Source organism: Phyllostomus hastatus, unplaced genomic scaffold (genome assembly GCF_019186645.2).
Source record: "Phyllostomus hastatus isolate PE091 unplaced genomic scaffold, TTU_PhHast_1.1 phas_contig_58, whole genome shotgun sequence".
Taxonomy (NCBI): Eukaryota; Metazoa; Chordata; class Mammalia; order Chiroptera; family Phyllostomidae; genus Phyllostomus; species Phyllostomus hastatus.
In genome coordinates this window covers 57637731-57655173 of record NW_025333916.1, presented here as the reverse complement: position 1 = coordinate 57655173, position 17443 = coordinate 57637731, and the positions used below count along the sequence as shown (strand labels likewise).

At 33.1% G+C, this 17443-nt stretch overlaps 1 protein-coding gene across 4 annotated transcripts in view; it reads left to right on the top strand.

Moving 5' to 3' along the window:
* Positions 1 to 17443, top strand: part of RICTOR (RPTOR independent companion of MTOR complex 2) — a 98332-nt gene that overhangs the window by 35039 nt on the left and 45850 nt on the right. For all 4 annotated transcript variants that reach the window (XM_045847769.1, XM_045847767.1, XM_045847768.1 and 1 more), the window contains exons 5-8: positions 793 to 924; positions 6675 to 6738; positions 12255 to 12381; positions 14825 to 14994. In XM_045847769.1, coding sequence (XP_045703725.1) covers positions 793 to 924; positions 6675 to 6738; positions 12255 to 12381; positions 14825 to 14994 — 493 coding nt within the window. The remainder of the gene's footprint in view (positions 1 to 792; positions 925 to 6674; positions 6739 to 12254; positions 12382 to 14824; positions 14995 to 17443) is intronic.

The following is a 17443-nucleotide window of genomic DNA, read 5'->3' as shown; positions in this document are numbered from 1 at the left end:
TTGTTTTGGTTGGTGAGAATGTACCAAGCAGGTCCAGATTTAAAAATTTCATTAGTGAGGGTTCATGGCGTATAGCAAATGATTTTTATATGTGTGAAATGACTAGTAGTTTTACCCTGGCCAGATGTCTCGGTTGGAGTATCCTAGTATTCACCAGAAGGTTGTGGGTTCGATCACCAGTCAGGACACACAACCTGGGTTGTGGGTTTGATCCCTGGTTGGGGCGCATAGGGGAGGCAGCTATCCATATTTCTGCATCAGTGTTTCTCTCTTTCTCTTTTGCTCCCTACCCCTTTCCTCTCTCTCTCAAAAAAAAAAAAAAAAGAGTAAATAAATACATCGTCTGGTGAGGATTTAAAAAAAACAATGACTAACAGTTTTGCTTATTTCAACTGAGGAAGAATTGGGTACCATAATGATGCGGATCCCAGCTCCTGGGGTCCGCAGTGTTTTGGATGAGACGAGACAAACTCACATGGACTACCGAGTCCTGTGGAGGTGAAGGGACGGCGTGGCTTCTCTCTCAAGAGGAGAAAAAGCCTCGGAGCGCCTCGGCCACTCTCTCACGGTTCATCTGCCCAGGGCCAAGCAGGGTGAAGAGAAAGGGGGCAGAGGTGGCGCCCCTACAAGGAAGATAAGCTTTGTCTTCTTAGTGGCTTATGTTCCAAAGGTCGCCCACTCAGCCTTAGCCACGGGGGGATTACAGCTTCTGAAACAAGGCAGGGCGGTTCCCAACACCATAGTTTTACATGTATCCGAAACTTATGCAGCAAAACTTTTGTTTTCTAACAGCTTGCGGTTAGCTTTGTTGAACGAAGCAAAAGAAGTGCGGGCTGCAGGGCTACGAGCTCTTCGGTATCTCATCCAAGACTCCAGTATTCTACAGAAGGTGCTTAAACTGAAAGTGGACTATTTAATAGCCAGGTAATTTTCTAAGAGTTGTCTTATGGTTTTATATGTTTTGAAAATTATATATTGAGTTTTAGCATACCTACCATAAACTCTACATATTTTTAGTGTAAAGCCTGATCATTTTTACAGATACAAACAATCAAGTACCTTGTTATCCTGAAAAAGATGTAGAAGAACATTTTCAGCATCTTAGTCAGGTTTCCTTGTGTCTCCAAGTACTATTGTAATAAGCATTACTCTGGCCTTTCTCATTGTAGACTAGCTTTTCCTGTCTTGAACATCATATATTAAAAGTACGTGGTTACTCTTTTCTTTTTTTTCTTATCTATGAGATTTATCCATATTGATGTTTTTAAATTGCTGTGTACTTTTTCATGTTATATACAGACTACAATTAATGTATTCCATTCTGTTGATGATTTCCTGGATTGTTTTCAGTGTCTGGCTATTGTGAATAAAGTGTGAACATTCTGTATGATTCTGTTGATGGGCTTACATATGCACTCATTTCTCTCAGGTGTATATGTAGCAGTGGACTTGCTGGGTCATGCTCGTGTGTTTTTAGCTTTAGTAAATACTGCCAGCAATTTTCCAGAATGATTGTACCGATTCACATTATTACCAACAGTTTCTGAGAGTTCCAGTTTCTCCACATCCTCGTCAGCACTTGATATTTTCAGTCTTTAATTTTAGCCTTTGGGCTCTGTTTTTCATTGTGAATTACAATTGTGCTTTTAATTTGCATTTCCCGGGTGAGTAGTGATGTTAAGCACCTTTCATTTGCTTATTGACTATTTGGGTATCCTCGTTTTTCTGCTCATTCGTAAATTTGATTGTCTTGTTGTGTAGGAGTTCTTGATGTCTTCTATGTATGATTCCTTTAATATTCATACAGAGGTATGCATATTGAGAATATTTTTTTCCAAATCAGTCTGCCTTCCCTTTTCACTTTCCTTAATAAAATTCAATTTAGAGGTTGGTTATTTTATTGTTAATACTTTAGGTCTCTTTGAAAGATGATAGTCTATGTTTTCCCCTAAAAGATTTATTCCTCAATGCATTTCAGTAAGTAATGATTCATTTTTACCTTTATGGATATCCAGTAAATATTTATTGAAAAGATTTTTCTTTCACTAGTGTCTCTCGTTACAAATAAGATAACAAGGTAAATATGGATTAATTTTTGCGTTCTGTATTCTCTTCAGTAGGTCTGTTTGTGTATTCTTACACTGTTTTAGTGACTGCAGCTTGATAATGTGTTGACACGTGTTAATGTAAGTCCTCTATCTGCTTTTCTTCAAGACTGTTGGCGTTTTGTGGGTTCTGTGTGAACTTTATGATCACCTTGTCCATTTCCATGAAACTTTCTGGGATTTTAGTAGTAATTGCATTGAAGCTCTAGGTTAATTTGGGGTGAGTTGACATCTTAATGATGTAGAATCTTCCAAACCTTTACTTATTTGGAACTTTAATTTTTCTCAACATTTTGTACTGTTCTGTGCAGAGGTCTGGCACATAGTTGTTAGGTTTATTTAAGATATGTTTTATGATTTATATACTTTTATTAATATAATTTTTAAAATAATTTTGCTGCCCTGGCTGGGTTAGCTCAGTGGATTGAGCGTGGACTGCAAACCAAAGCATCGCAGGTTCAATTCCCAGCCAGGGCACATGCCTGGCCATGGCCCCCAGCAACCGCACATTGATATTTCTCTCTCTCTCTCTTTCTCCCTCCCTTCCTTCTCTAAAAATAAACAAATAAAAAAATCTTTAAAAAATAATAATTTTTGCTAACATATAGAAACATCATTTTGGATTTCTCTTTTTTATAAAGATTTCATTTATTTATTTTTAGTGAGAGAGTAAGGGATGGAGAAAGGAAGAGAAACATCTCATCAGCATTCTCTCACACACCCCCAACAGGGGATCTGGCTCACAACCCAGGCATGTGCCCTGTCTAGGAATTGAACTGGCGACCTTTAGGTTCACAGGCTGGTGCTCAACCCACTGAGCCACACCAGTTGGGGCTGCATTTTTCTTTTTGTATACTAATCTCTTATCTAGTCATCTTGCTGTGTTTACTTTCAATTCTAATTGTTTTTAAAATTATTTTGGAGTTTTTATTATATAAGCATTAATTGCAAGTGATGACCATATTATTTTTTCCCTTTCCAATCTTTATATCTTTATTTTTTCTTCAGTATTGCATTGGCTAGAATAGTGCACTGACTTAAAAATGGTTATAGTGGAAAGTCTGTTTTGCTGCTAAGCTCACATTGAAAGTGTTCAGTATTTTGCCCTTACGTATGAAATTTGCTGTAGGCTTTAAAAGGATTTTTTCTTATTTTTTTGTTTGCATTCCTGAAGTAAACACCACTTGTTTGTGATGCCTGGCCCTTCTCATGTATAATTGAATTTGGTTTGCTAATATTTTGTGGCACATTTTTGCAGCTATGTTCATGAGATGTGTTGGCCCATGTTTTTCCATTCTTCTGATGTCCTTATTTGGTTTTGTATCAAGAGTATGATTGCTTTATAAAACAACTAGGGAAGCTTTACCCTCATATGTGAAAGAATTTATATAAGATGGGTATTATTTTTTCTTACATGAATATTAGAATTCATCAGAAAGTAAGTCTGGGCCTGGGGTTTTCTTTCTTAGGAGTTTTAAGATTGTGGACTCAATTTTTCTTTAACAGATATAGTACCGTTAGTATTATTAAGTTTTTCCACTTCTTGTGTCATCAGTTCTTGCTTTTTATATTTTGAAAGTTTGTTATGGCATTCATAATAACAAACATTAAACCTTCACATTTGGCTAATCCTTTTATATTTATGAAATGTCTCTCTTTATCCCTAGTAGAACTTTTATGAATGTTTATGTTATCTAAATATAGCTTCAGTAACTTTCTTCTACTTAGGGTTTGTTTAATCTATCTTTTCCCATCCTTTCACTTTTTATCTTTTTGTCCTTACATTTAAGTTTCTCTCCTATAAACATTAAATTGTTTTTTTAAAAATATTCTGGTTTGACACCTTTATCTTCTAATTGGAGTGATTAGACTATGTTTAGTGGTTTAAATACGTGGTCCCTGGGCTTTGTCTAATGTAATTTTATGTACACACACACAAGTATGAGAGAGAGACTGTCATCTAGCTGTCAGTTTTCTCATATATTTGAGTTTGTTTGCTAATCTTGCTGTTGCAGTCTATTGTCAGTCATATCTGTTCTTTGTTCTTGTGTTGCTCCTATTTTCTATTGGAATAATCAAGAATTTTTTTTTCTATACATGTTTCTTTAGCAGTTGCCCTAGGGATTACAACAGGTGTATTCTTTGTGTATTATAAGGTCTATCTCCTTTATTAAAACCAGCACAATGCAGGAAACCTCTTGCAGTTTTAACTATATCCTCTCCCTTCTTTTGCATTATTGCTTTATTTTTTATTTCTACATAAATTTGTAACCTCACAGGGATAGTACTGTTTTTGTCTTAAACTGCAACTACTGGTATTTACTTACATTATTTATGTATTCCAGTATTCTTCCTTTTTTGCATTTCCATACTTTCATCTTGGATCTCTTCCTATCTGTTTGGTGAACTTTCTTGAATGTTTCTTGTAGGACAGCTTTACTGGAGATGCATTCTCTCATCTTTTATTTGCCTATAAATGCCCCTATTTTGTCTTCCTATTGGAAGGCTGTTTTTATGACCAGTTACTTTTGTTCAATGCTTCAAATAAGTATTCTGAATTTTTTTTCTTTAACCTGTTGAACAGTAAGTAGCTCACTTTTTGTTGTTCCTTTTAAGTGATGTATCTTTTTCCCTCTGGCTACTTTGAAAGTTTTTGGTAATATTCTGTCCTACCTATAGTTGGTACTCCAACTATATAGTTGAATCTGTTTACTGTCCCAAGTGTCTCTGATGCCCTTACTATATTTTCATCCTTTGTTGTTGTTAATCTTTGTGTTTCAATGCGATTTTTTTTAGTTCCTTCATCTTACTAGTAAATCATTCTCTTGAATAACTAACAACATTAGTTGTTGTATTTCTATGATTTATTTTACTCTTACTTAAAGATTCTAGGTCTACCTATTTCTCCATCTTTCCTTCTGATTTCTTGAGCATATTATGCATAGTTGTTTATAGAGCCTTGAACTTCAATTTGTGAATCACCTGTGTTCTGTTCCTAGTCATTTTCTTTTATTTAGTTTTTTGTTACTTGGCCTTTTGTTTGTTTTAAAGCATACCTTATTATCTGATTGGATGTGAACATTGTGTATTCAGAATTTTTGGCTACGGATAATGTTACTCTCCCCTTAAGAGAGTCAAGGTTTATTCTAGAATGTTGGTGTATAGCACTGACTCTGTTAAAGTTTGGTTTTCGCTTTGCCTTTGCTCTAGGAAGTGGCTATTTGGGATCTCAAATAAAAGTGTAGATGTTTAGCAGAACCTCTTCACCTTGACCAGTCTTGAGGCCTAACATCTATCTTAGAGTATTACATACCTGCTAAAATATCTGCTTCTCAGCAGTAGCTTTTAGCTTGCTTTCTTGGATTTTAACCCTGCTTTTGCACAACGTAGATATTGGCATACAGCTTAAATAGGAGATTGCATGCAGATTTGCACTCACCTTCCTATCTTTGCTTCCTGTGGGGTTTTTTCCCCTCAAGTCTCAGCCACTTTGGTTTCCCCAAAGTTCAACCTGTCCCTCCAGCACAACAAGACTTTTTTGCTTTCTGCTAAGACCATTTCCTTAAAAGTCGGTATTGACAAAGGCCCACGTAGAAAGCCTGGGGTGGATGTGGAGTTTGTGCCTCTGTTTCCAGGGATTAGTATTCATTGTTCTTTTAACAGTGGCTTTACAAAGTACTTTGTTCAACCTTTACAGTTGTTGTGGCAGGGGTGTCGGTCTGAGCCAAGCCTCTCTAATCTGGCCGGAGAGGGTATTCTGTTGCATACAGAGAGAAGAAATGCTTTTTGAACAGCACACTATATATATAAAACACTGATTAGAAAAATTAACTGTCTAAATATAAGTGAGAGTGACTTATCATGCAACATAAATCAAAGACTTGAGAAATTGAAAAATTTAATAAATTTTAGAGAGAAGAGTCAGTTAAGTGCTATTTGATAGAACATTAAGTTTTGAAGTACATTCAGATTTCAAATTATATTTTGGTGAAATAGAATTATTGTGGTTAGTACATATGACTTTTAGCTTATAATACAGGGGTTTATAGTTCATATGAAAAATAATACAATAATAATAAATAATGCAAGAATAAACTGTGTTTTACAACTGTAAACCTATTTTTGCCAATCCCTGTATGTAAAATTTAGGCCCGGTTAAAATCGCAATTAACTAAATCATAGGCTTAAAATATTTTTCTTTCACAGTTTGTATAAAATGTCTGAATTTTATCAAAAACAGATGAATGTTTCTTTCAGTAGATTTTCAGTACTTTGCTTTGTGATTATTATTTCTGTATAGACATATATAAATCTGTGAATTACTTACTATGTTCTGTGTACTTTCCTAGAGTTGTAAATGAAACAGTTTTGAAATGTTTTATTATAACAAGTATTTATCACTAGAGATATATAAGCTAACTAAATAAATATCTGCTGGTAGTACAAATTGATGCGTAATAAAAATTTTAAGTACCATATTGACATCTTGAATATGTGTCCGATCTAGTGTTGTTGTTTGATAGGAAATTGTTAAGACTTTTATCAATAACTATTTCGTATATTATTTAGGTGCATTGACATACAGCAGAGCAACGAGGTGGAGAGGACGCAAGCACTTCGATTAGTCAGAAAGGTATGCTCCATGTCGAAGAGTGAAGGCAGCATTGTGGTGTTCAGGAGAGTATGTTACATTGTTGGATTTAACGCTATTTTGTAAAATCTTTCTATTAAAATGTAAAGGCTAAATTCTCATTAAACATTTTGTTAAATTATATGAGTTAAATAGTTCTGTTAAACTTCAAGATTAGAATAAACATTTTGTGTAATTATTCTATGTGATTGGGTATAGCTAGGATAATATTTTTAAAATGTATATTGTACAGAATATTTCTCCCTTTAGTAGACAAGTAAATGAAATTATTGCTTTGATATGTTGTTCAGAAAAGAGGACTGCTTGCTCTTTCCTCTGATTTTCTCTTCCGTGTATGCTTGGAGTTCGTACTGTTAAATGGATGCCACAGATAGTTACAGCTGTTTTGAAGATGAATTTGGGTACAGTCTATAGGCAATTGCAATAAGCAGGACAGGCCTTGGTACATGGTAAAAGGTCAAAATCTAAACTCCTCAAGAGAATGTGTTAAGAGTCATCATAGCGCTTCTGATGAGAGACCCTCAAGGAGTTTTTGTTGTGGTTTAATGTACTGTGATGTCCTGGGGACAGAGGAACAGGGAACTGAGAGGGAGTTAACTTGGTTGGGACATAGCTGCTGTAAGAGTTTCATCACATTTCATGTAAAGTATCGTGTTTGATTCTGAACATTCATAAGACTCATAATGTGTATGTATGTTCTGATGTAAAAACATTAAAATTACTTAGCAATTAAATTTTTTAGCTCTTTCCACACCTTGGAATTCAATGCATGCTCCAAAATGGTACAGTGTTGAGTTTGTACATTAAGTAGATTCCCTTTTTTCTTTTTCTTCCAGTTGTCTAGCTTGTAGTTAGTAATTATCCACTGGTGAAACATAGTAAGGAAAAAGTAAATGGATGAGATGTCTTAAGAGATGTTTGCAGTTTTATTGAGACTGGTATTAGAGGTCGTGAATTTCTGTTATAGGAAGAGACCATGGTTTGACTCTTTAAATTTAAATGTAAAAATTAGATTTATGGTGTTTACTTACTCATACAGTCTCTCCTATCACCATGATTTTGAGAATTCAAGATAAGAAAACAAACTTGGTTCCGAAGAACCTAGAATGACTTTGTGGTTATTGGCATTGTATGTGTCAGTATTTATCATACTAGAATATACATTAAGAAATTAAAATATATATTAACATGAAAATTATAAACTCATTACATGTAAACATAACATTTTTATAAAGTATTTGCTAAAAAGAAAAGTAATGAGTAGAGTGACATTATATTAGATTTTTACAAATCTCTGTAATGTTTTGATAGAAGATAGCTGGATTATTATATTTGCTTTTGAATTCAGTCTGTTGTGATTTCACATGCAATGGGACCTCTGGAAAACTTTAGTATATACTTGTGAAAGAATGAGAGTATAAAAAAGATGAGTAATGTTTTTGTTTTATTATGAAAATAGTTCTGACTTTGCAGAGTGCCTGAAAGTGTCCTAGAGATCCTCATTTCCCGGACCACACTTTGAGAATCGTTGCCCTAGAAACCGCATCCAGAAGAAATTATGACTCAAAATGGATTCAAACAATGAAATTCAGCTTCTTTGAATTATTTAGAGAATATTTTATTTTTATTTTGCTTTTACCCATTATAGTTTATAAAATAGCCAGTCAAAGTAAACAGATTCTTGGAAACAATTTACTAATGCCATAACAAAAGTATATTCAATTGTGTTATCTTTTGAAGTACATAGTAATTTGTGGCAGATACCATTTGTGAATCCAACAGCAGGAAAATTACTCATACCTGGTGGTAGAGTACAGGTCAGAGGAAGAGTTGTGGCACAGGGATCCTCCTTGGTTTAACTAAAAGTAGTTAAGTTAAAAGGGCTGTTTTCAGCATTTAGCTATTGCATCAACATAGGAGTGCAAGTTCTTTTGAATTGGTAACTTGGGATTTTTAAAGTATATTACCAGCAGTGGAATCCCTGGGTCAAAAGGGGGAGGAGGGCAAAGGGGAAAAATTGGGACAACTATAATAGAATAGCAATTTAAAAAAAGATAAAAAAAAAATAAAAGCAGTTAAAGGGGAAAGCACACTTGCTGAATAAACAGTGTCCTCTATTGGCCAGTGGAACTATAATTTTGTTAGTACTTTTAACAGCCAAAGCAAACCTTTTTTTTTTTTTTTTTTTTTCCAGTAACATCTTGGCAACTGACGTAATAGAAATTAGTGATAATAATGTAACTGCTGGGTCACTGACAGTTTTTTCTGTGCATTCAAAGAAGTTTAAAATTTTCTGTAAATTTTTTTCTTCTTTATTTTATAAGTAAAAATATTTGTTGTTTTAGGTTAACTTGTTCTATGAATAATTAAGGAATACTCTTGTTACTTTTTTTTCTCTTTCACTTACTTCAGTCATTTGGGACATTTTTGTTTTATTTTTGTCTTTCTTTTTAAATATCTTTTTTCCCTGTCTTTCCAGTCCAAGCTGTCTTCCTGATTTTTACTTCTGTAATTAGCTATATAGTTTTTCACTGGTCAGCTCTTGCTTTTTGTTATCCTGTTTAAATTCTAAGTCATCATTTTCCTCATCTCTCGTTTCTTTATCCATGTAACAAGAGGTTAATACATCAGTTTCTTTTGTTTGCTTTTTTTACCGTTGAAAAGAGATTCATTTAAGGAAATTATTTGCCCTTGATTCATAGCAAGATATTGCCAGATCCAGTGCAAGAACTTAGTTCTTTGGATTTCCAAACCTGTATTGACCCACGATTGCTTTTGTTATTAAGCACAATCTGCTTACCTTGGCAGGCAGAGCCAACTTTTGGTCAACCCAATTAGGACCTGTCTCATGATGCCATTATTCATGTAGACTAGTTTCCTATGCTACTATTATGATCATTATTTCTTTCCCACTCTTTTCATTTTTTAATTGTTTTTATTTATTTTTTAATTATGTTATTGTTGTTCAATTACAGTTGTCTGCATTTACCACCCACCTCTCCCCTTGCCCCCAGCCATCCCCACCTCCCTCCCTTTCGTTTTTATGTTATCTACATTGTATTCATTTCAGTCTCAGCTCAGATTTCAGATGCTCCCCTTAGAGATCTCTGTCTTCCTTTATAGCAGTTTACGAATTATTATCTACTCATGATCTTTAATTTATTGGGTTGGCCAAAAGACACATTTTTCATTTTTACCAATAACTGTATTGGTTTGGATATTTTGAGGATGTCAGCTGTCTGCTATTGGTTTCTAGTGGGTAGAGTCCAGGGATGCTGCTGAACATCTCCCAAAGCATAAGACAGCCCCGCAGCAAAGAATTACTGGCTAAAATGTCAGTAGTACCAAAAAACTGTGCAAACCACTTCTGATACATTCAGTCACTCACAGCACCTTCTCCATACACTGCACTAATCTCTTTTTGCATTTCAGTTGTATTTTACATTTCTTGAAATAATAAAACATAATATGCCGAAAATGTTGCATATTTTCTTCCATATCAATATTATAATGGATGCACAAAAATTCACCAGTTTGATGAGTTGTTTTTTTTTAATGCACACTGATGAGACAGCTGTCACAGTACAATCTAACAAAATTGTTTCAAATGAGGTTAAAAACAACTAAACGCTAGTAGAGCCATCTTAGCGGAAAAAAAACCAAACAAGCTTTTTGACCAACCCAGTATATCTGTCCTGTCATGCCCAAAAAGATGATTAAACTTTTATTTCAGTAGAAATAAATTCTATGGCTTTTTTTTTTAGTACTCAATGATTTATGAGAAAAGTATTTTCTGATTTGCACAGAATTTAAGAGTTTCTTTGCATATATTTCCCACAAAAATAAGATTTCATTTGTAAAAAAAAAATTGAATTGCAGGTATTCTTTTCATAACACTTTAGCTTTATAGAGTAGGATTTTGTACTTTAAATTCTAGAAAGCATTTGGTAATACACATCCTTTTTACAAATGAGGAAACAAAAGCATTGAGAAGATTGATTTGGCCAAGATAACAGTTTACTGATTGAGACTGAGCTCTGAAAGCCATTTGACCTGGCTTCCTAGCCAGCACTTTTCAGAATACATTATGTTTTATTTGGGAGAGAATTTTTCTAGGTTCCTTATAAGCATAATAATAGATCAATAAGTATTAAAATACAAATTAATATCGTAAGTGTTAGAATTTTCTCATCCAGGAAGATCAGTTTTCTATACCTTTTCCTTTCATTCTCTCTCCATCATTTTTGATTAATGGAAAATACTGATTCTCAGAAATGAATTTGAAAACTTGCGTCAACTCTGTAGTTAGTGGAAATCTATTTTGTGATTGTGTATTCTATCATTTTGTTTGAACTTTGTAATATTATATAATGCTGCTTAAACAACATAAATCATTTATAAGTATACTAGCCAATACATGTCTTTCCTTTGGCCCTTTATAGGAATTACCTGGGTATCTTTAATTTAGTTATATTACATCTTCTAATTGTTTCATAGCACAAGTCTTACTTTTCAACAAGATTATAAATCCAGTAACATCCAGGACAGGATGTTAATTATCCCCACATAAAGTATTACTTTATCACCACCCAAATAGAAGGAAATGTTTTCTTCTACTTCCCAGTTCAAGGACATATTTTGCAATACTTCATTTACCAAATAGTCTTTATTTATTAAACAGTCATTAACTACACAATGTGTTTTCTTTGTGTTTTGCAAACTGAAGATACATGTATGTTTACCTGTTTTCAGTTTTCCAAATATGTTATTGCCAATTAAACTTTTCATTTGAGGTGAAATTCACCCAAAGTTTATTACCAGATACATACTGTTTCTGTCATGATTATTTGAAATATTAAGAAGGTTATAGATTATTAAGTTTGCCTTTGGTGTAGCAATAAGTGATGTTAGCGATAAGGAGATTATTAGGCATTTATTACAGCAAAGTGAGAAAGGATGAGGGGACAAATTCAGTTTTCTTCCAGAGGAGCTTAGAATTTCAGAAGTGGTGTATCTTGTTGGTCAACTAATTTATGGTCTTGACTATTAGGGGGGAAAAGCCAAAACATTTTGGCATAGTAATGATATTAACATCAGTTATATCAATTATTATTTATATTAATTCTTTGAAACGTTTACATGAAGTAGAAGATTAAAATTGATGCCTGAAACTTATGAATAATCTAGGACACAGGTGGCAAACACAAGATTCGCGGGCGAAATCCAGCCCTCCCCCTTGTTTTATCCAGCCCAGCACCTTGTTTCTACCTGGTGGCAGTGTCGAGCTCTCATTTAACTACTGAGGAGTAGTTACACTTATACAGTCCTAAAATTACATTCGGCCCTTTGAAGGCAACCATGAGGCTGATGTGGCCCCCTGTGGAAATGAGTTTGACACCCCTGCTCTATGGTCTTAAAAATCTCAATTCAGACAAAGTAGGGTTTAAAAATATATTTTGAAGTAAGTAACTTCTTTTTCTGATTTCTCCCTGTTACAGATGATTACTGTGAATGCTTCCTTGTTTCCTAGCTCCTTGGCCAATTCATTAATAGCAGTTGGAAATGATGGACTTCAAGAGAGAGACAGAATGGTCCGAGCATGCATTGCTATTATCTGTGAACTAGGTTAGAATTTTCTTTGAGTAATGAAAATACAGTATTTTAGAAAGCATATATAACATTTCTTAATGCCTTTAATACATGAATTCTTTAGTTATTGGTACAATGATATGAATAAGTAGGACGTTCCTGATAGGGGAGTAGAGGACTTGCTGTTTAACAAATAATTTCAAAATGACATTGAAACTGTAAATTTTAGCATTTTCCTTATCATGAAATTTAGTATATCAGAATTGTTCAAATTTTGGTAATTGCAATAAAATCTCTTAAATTCTGGCTGTCAGACATAAGCTAACTATTCTGTATCATGATGTAGGTTAAAAACAATAAACAGTCCATTATATATTTTAACAAAAAAAGGAATTCTAAATGCAAAAGCATTAAAGAGTTAAATGGGAAAAACAGGAAAAAATGGAAGAAGAATTTTGAATTACAAAGGAAATCAGAATTTCAGCAGCTATAGATTGTATTATAAGGAGGCAAGAAAACATACTACAGTGCCAGAACAAAGGAAAAATAAATGTAACAAACATGATAAGTAAATAACGTATTTATATGCAGATCAATAGGAAAAATAAATAATCATCAAATGCATGGCCAGTCAACATATTTTAAAAATTCGACCTCACTTATAACCAAAGATATGTATTTTAAATAAGAAGATAATATTTTGCCACTGAAAGGAGAAGTGGTATAGGCTTCATTGACTCTTGATAAAATAAATGAATTAATAACAAAATTTTAAACTAAAACAAAAGAGCTGACCATCAAGGATTTAAGAATACTGTCCACAATACCTGTTGATTTAAAGCTAAGTAAAATTTATTAAGGAAGTTTTGAAAATAAAAATTTTACTACATACCAATCTGTGAGATGCCTAGAAAGTTATACTCAGAGTTAGTTTATCATAAAATGCTTTTATAATTAAGCAAAAAGTAATGAATATAAGTGAGTGTACCCACGAAATAGAAAGAGAAGGGAAAAAATCAATTAGTAGGTAAGCAGGGGAAAGGAACAATGAAATTGAGTCTTAATTAGAGAACGAGATAGATTATTTAATTTAACCAGTGTTAATTTGAAGAAGGAAAAATGATATACAGATAGGCAAACATATATAATATTTGAAAACTGCCAAGGTTAGAGAAACAAAGGTTAATTTAGAAATAAAGAGAACATAATAGGAGTTTTTAAATTATGGAATAGCTTTTATAAATATTTGGAAATGTTACTGAAGTGAATGGATTTTCAGGGAAAATTTATATCCGGTTGACTCAAAAAGATATAAAACATAATCAAAAGCCATTGAAGTACTTTATAAAATAATTGCCCCCCCAAAAGACTCATTCAGGTAGTTTTGTATTAAAAAGAAATTTCTTCAAGGAACAGATAATTCCTATATAGTTTAAATTGAGAGTGTAAAAAATATGGAAATCTACCAATTTGTAATAAAACCAACATCTATCTACATATACCCACAAATACACATATGCTCACATACCTATATAGAAATACAAAGTAAAATAATTAGAAGGCTACTTGGATAACATTCTAGAATATTTATCTAAAATCAACACTTCTTAATTGTGGATCTGTACAAATACTACATCTATTTAGCTCTTAATTAATGTTGTTTAAAAACTTCTAGCCAGCTTAGTAAGACAAAGTAATAAATGAAGTTTACATGTTGGAAAGAAGATGCTCTTACCTTGTAGATGGTATATCTTGGAAACTCTGAAACACCTGAAAAACAAAACTTAAGGATTTAGTACACTGAAAGTGAAAATACAGGTTTGGTAGATTTACTTCATGTTTCAGCAATAATCAGTAAATCTAACAAAAAAATTGTACTATTTCCAAAGTAGAAAATAAAAGTATATACAACAAATAAACTTAGTAAAAAATGTATATAACTTATATGTTGTATTTGGGGAGTACTTTTCACTCTTTGAATTTATCCGCTTGATTGTCAAGAAGGCACAGGTAATCTGTATGTGTAAAAATGAGAACCTTGGTTACCTTTGTGGTGGACGGGAACTGATTAAAGAGTGATCTGAGACAACTTCTAGTTTGACGAAGGTTATGTACTGAGATTAAAATCTGAGTTTAAAATCTAAAGTAAAATTGTAAATTTTATAAAAGATTTGAAACAAATAGCTGATAGTCTCATATAAAAAGTCCTTGCAGTTCATGGGCAAGAAGAACCATTTCAGTAAAACAGGAATAAAGGATATGGAAAAACAATCAGTGACATAAATAAAGAAGAGTTTTGGAAAGTATATTCGGTGACTCTTATTAGATATATTTTATCCACATGCCCTTTTCAGTGTCCTTGACTAGAAAGATTTTCAAGTCAGAAAGGAAATTGTTTTAAAACAAAACCCCAGATTTCTGATTATATTTGATTAATTATCCCCTATATAATATATTAAGTTTTTCTTTTTTATTTTAGCACTTCAGAATCCAGAGGTGGTGGCCCTTCGAGGTGGACTAAACACCATCTTGAAAAATGTGATCGATTGCCAGTTAAGTCGAATAAATGAGGCCCTCATTACTACAATTTTGCACCTCCTTAATCATCCAAAGACCCGAAAATATGTGCGAGCTGATGTAGAATTAGAGGTAGGAACGTTAATATTCTTTTCTAGTTTTAAAATATAACTTTAAATACAATCTCTTACTTTGAAATTTTAAAGTTAGTAGATGCAGCATAGCGTTATCAAACCTAAATTTCGAAGACTGGCTTATTCCCAGCAATGCTTTATAGCTCATTCAGTTTGGACTGAATTGAAAAATATTATTCTCAAAGTAGTTCCTCATTGTATAAAACGAAGTTTATTTTTTTTAACAATGAAAATTTTACTAAGCAAATTAAAGCACAAGTAAGGTTACATAGCCATTTACCTATTTATTTAAGAAGACTTTCTTTTTGAAGACTTTAGTGTGTTGTGTGTAAATAGATCCTGCTAATTATATACTGTTTATTTATTAAACCATGCTAAAAGTCTTTGAACTTAGAACTGCTTATTAGCAAATAATGACCACATATACTTGAAAGAAATAGAATACATATATATCCTTTTTAAAATTTTTTTACTAATTCATTGTTTTTTCTAGTTAGTATAAAATAATACATATTCTTTTAAAAGTACGTAGTAAAGGTTGGAACAGAATTATCACAAACTATATTCTTATAATTTATTTGTGTGCAGGTACTATATTGTTATTCATTACAAATCCAGAACTCTGGATTTGTTTGTATTTGGGTTGAAATCATGCAAGGTATAAAAGATTTATTTTCCCTAGTTTGTCTTTCTAAATTATTTTTTGTAAACCTTGTCTTAAATGTTATAATTCTGCTTTTATTAGGGCTATTAGAAATATTTGAAATTATAACATTGACATCAACCTGTATCATACTAACAAATTTAAGTTTAATATTTCTCTTAATATGTGATTTTAAATACATTATTCTTGGTAATCCAATGGGGATAAACTGGCATTTTTTTAATTTTATTGTATGTTTAGGTTTAGGTTTTATTTTATCAAGTGTAAAAACTAGAATTTTAAAGTTGGTGAGATGGTTACAGTGAAGGACGGTAATATGTATCGGCCTGTTTTTTGTTCCTATATAATGGTACGACAGATTAAAAAGCCATTATATGTGAAAATTTTTCAAATAACATGTTAGATGTTTAAGTACACAACTATATCTTTGCTTATATCTTGTTCTTTAAAACCACAAAAATTGGTTCTTTTTTTCCTTACTAAAATCCCCTGAGAATAGCATAGCAATTGAGAGCATATACAGATCTGGTTTTGACTTTTTGTATGACCTGCTGGCTTTATGATTTGGGGCTAGTTATTAGCCTTTCTGTCTCTCTCTCTCTCTCTCTCTCTCTCTCTCACTTCCTCACCCAAGGACACTTTCTTGTTGCTTCTTAAAGAGGATGGGAGAGAGAGAAAAACATCAGTGTGAGAGACAAGCATCGATTGGTTGCCTCCCATAAGTGCTCAGACGGTGGGGAGGGGTGGGGGGTCGAGTCCACAACTTAGATATGTGGTCTGACCAGGAATCAAACCTGCAACCCTTTGGTTACAGGATGACGCTCCCAACTGACTGAGCCATACTGGCCGGGGCTTAGCCTCTCTTGGACCCAGTTTTTCCCTCAGTAAAATGAAGGTCATGGTTTTTATCCTGAAGAGTTGTTGTGAAGAGGGAGTACTATAATAATAATGGTAGTAGTAGTATTTAGTAGAAGCAGCAGTAATAGCAGCTAACACCAATATAAAGCCTTAATGAGTTGGGTATTTCTTGGTGCTTTTCATATATTAATTCTAATATACATAAAATATTTTATTTAGTACCTGGCACATAATAAATATTCAAATACTGGTTGCCATGGATATTACTCAGTATCATCATCTTCTATTTAATCATTCTCTGCTTCATTGTAGAATCTGCTCTTAAGAGAATATTGTCCTCATTTTTATTAATTAAATTTTACCAGTTTCATTCTAAATTGATGATTGGTTCCCTTTTCCACATACAGAGGAACCATTTTCAGTGCTACTCTCTGTTATTGGGCCCCCATTTCCTTCCTATTAGAAATCTTTTTTTAAAATTTACCTTGGCTTCTATTTATATTACATAAAATACATTTTAACCTCAGACAGGAAAAGAAATGTAGATTTAATATAACAATGTTAATAGAGTAGAAACTCTGTAAAGGTTGTAAATTAATGGTAATTTTATAGTAACTTTAAAAACAGTTGTTAAACTTACATTTCAGAGTGGGATAGGTTGGTTGATGACATCTGCTGTGGAAAACTGGAAAAGTTGGGTAATGATGGAAATCATCTATTTAAAGCAGTGTAGGGCTATGAAACCAATAAAGACCAGAGGGAGTGAAGTTTATTTATCTATTTATTTATTTATTTTATTGCTGACACTGTTGCAGATGGGAGTGAAGTTGTAAGGAAGGAGGGTACTTGGAGAGTTTCCCTGAAGATCTACAGATGCCCTTGGGGGTACTTGCAGATTTCGGGCACAGGCTAGAAGCTGAGAATG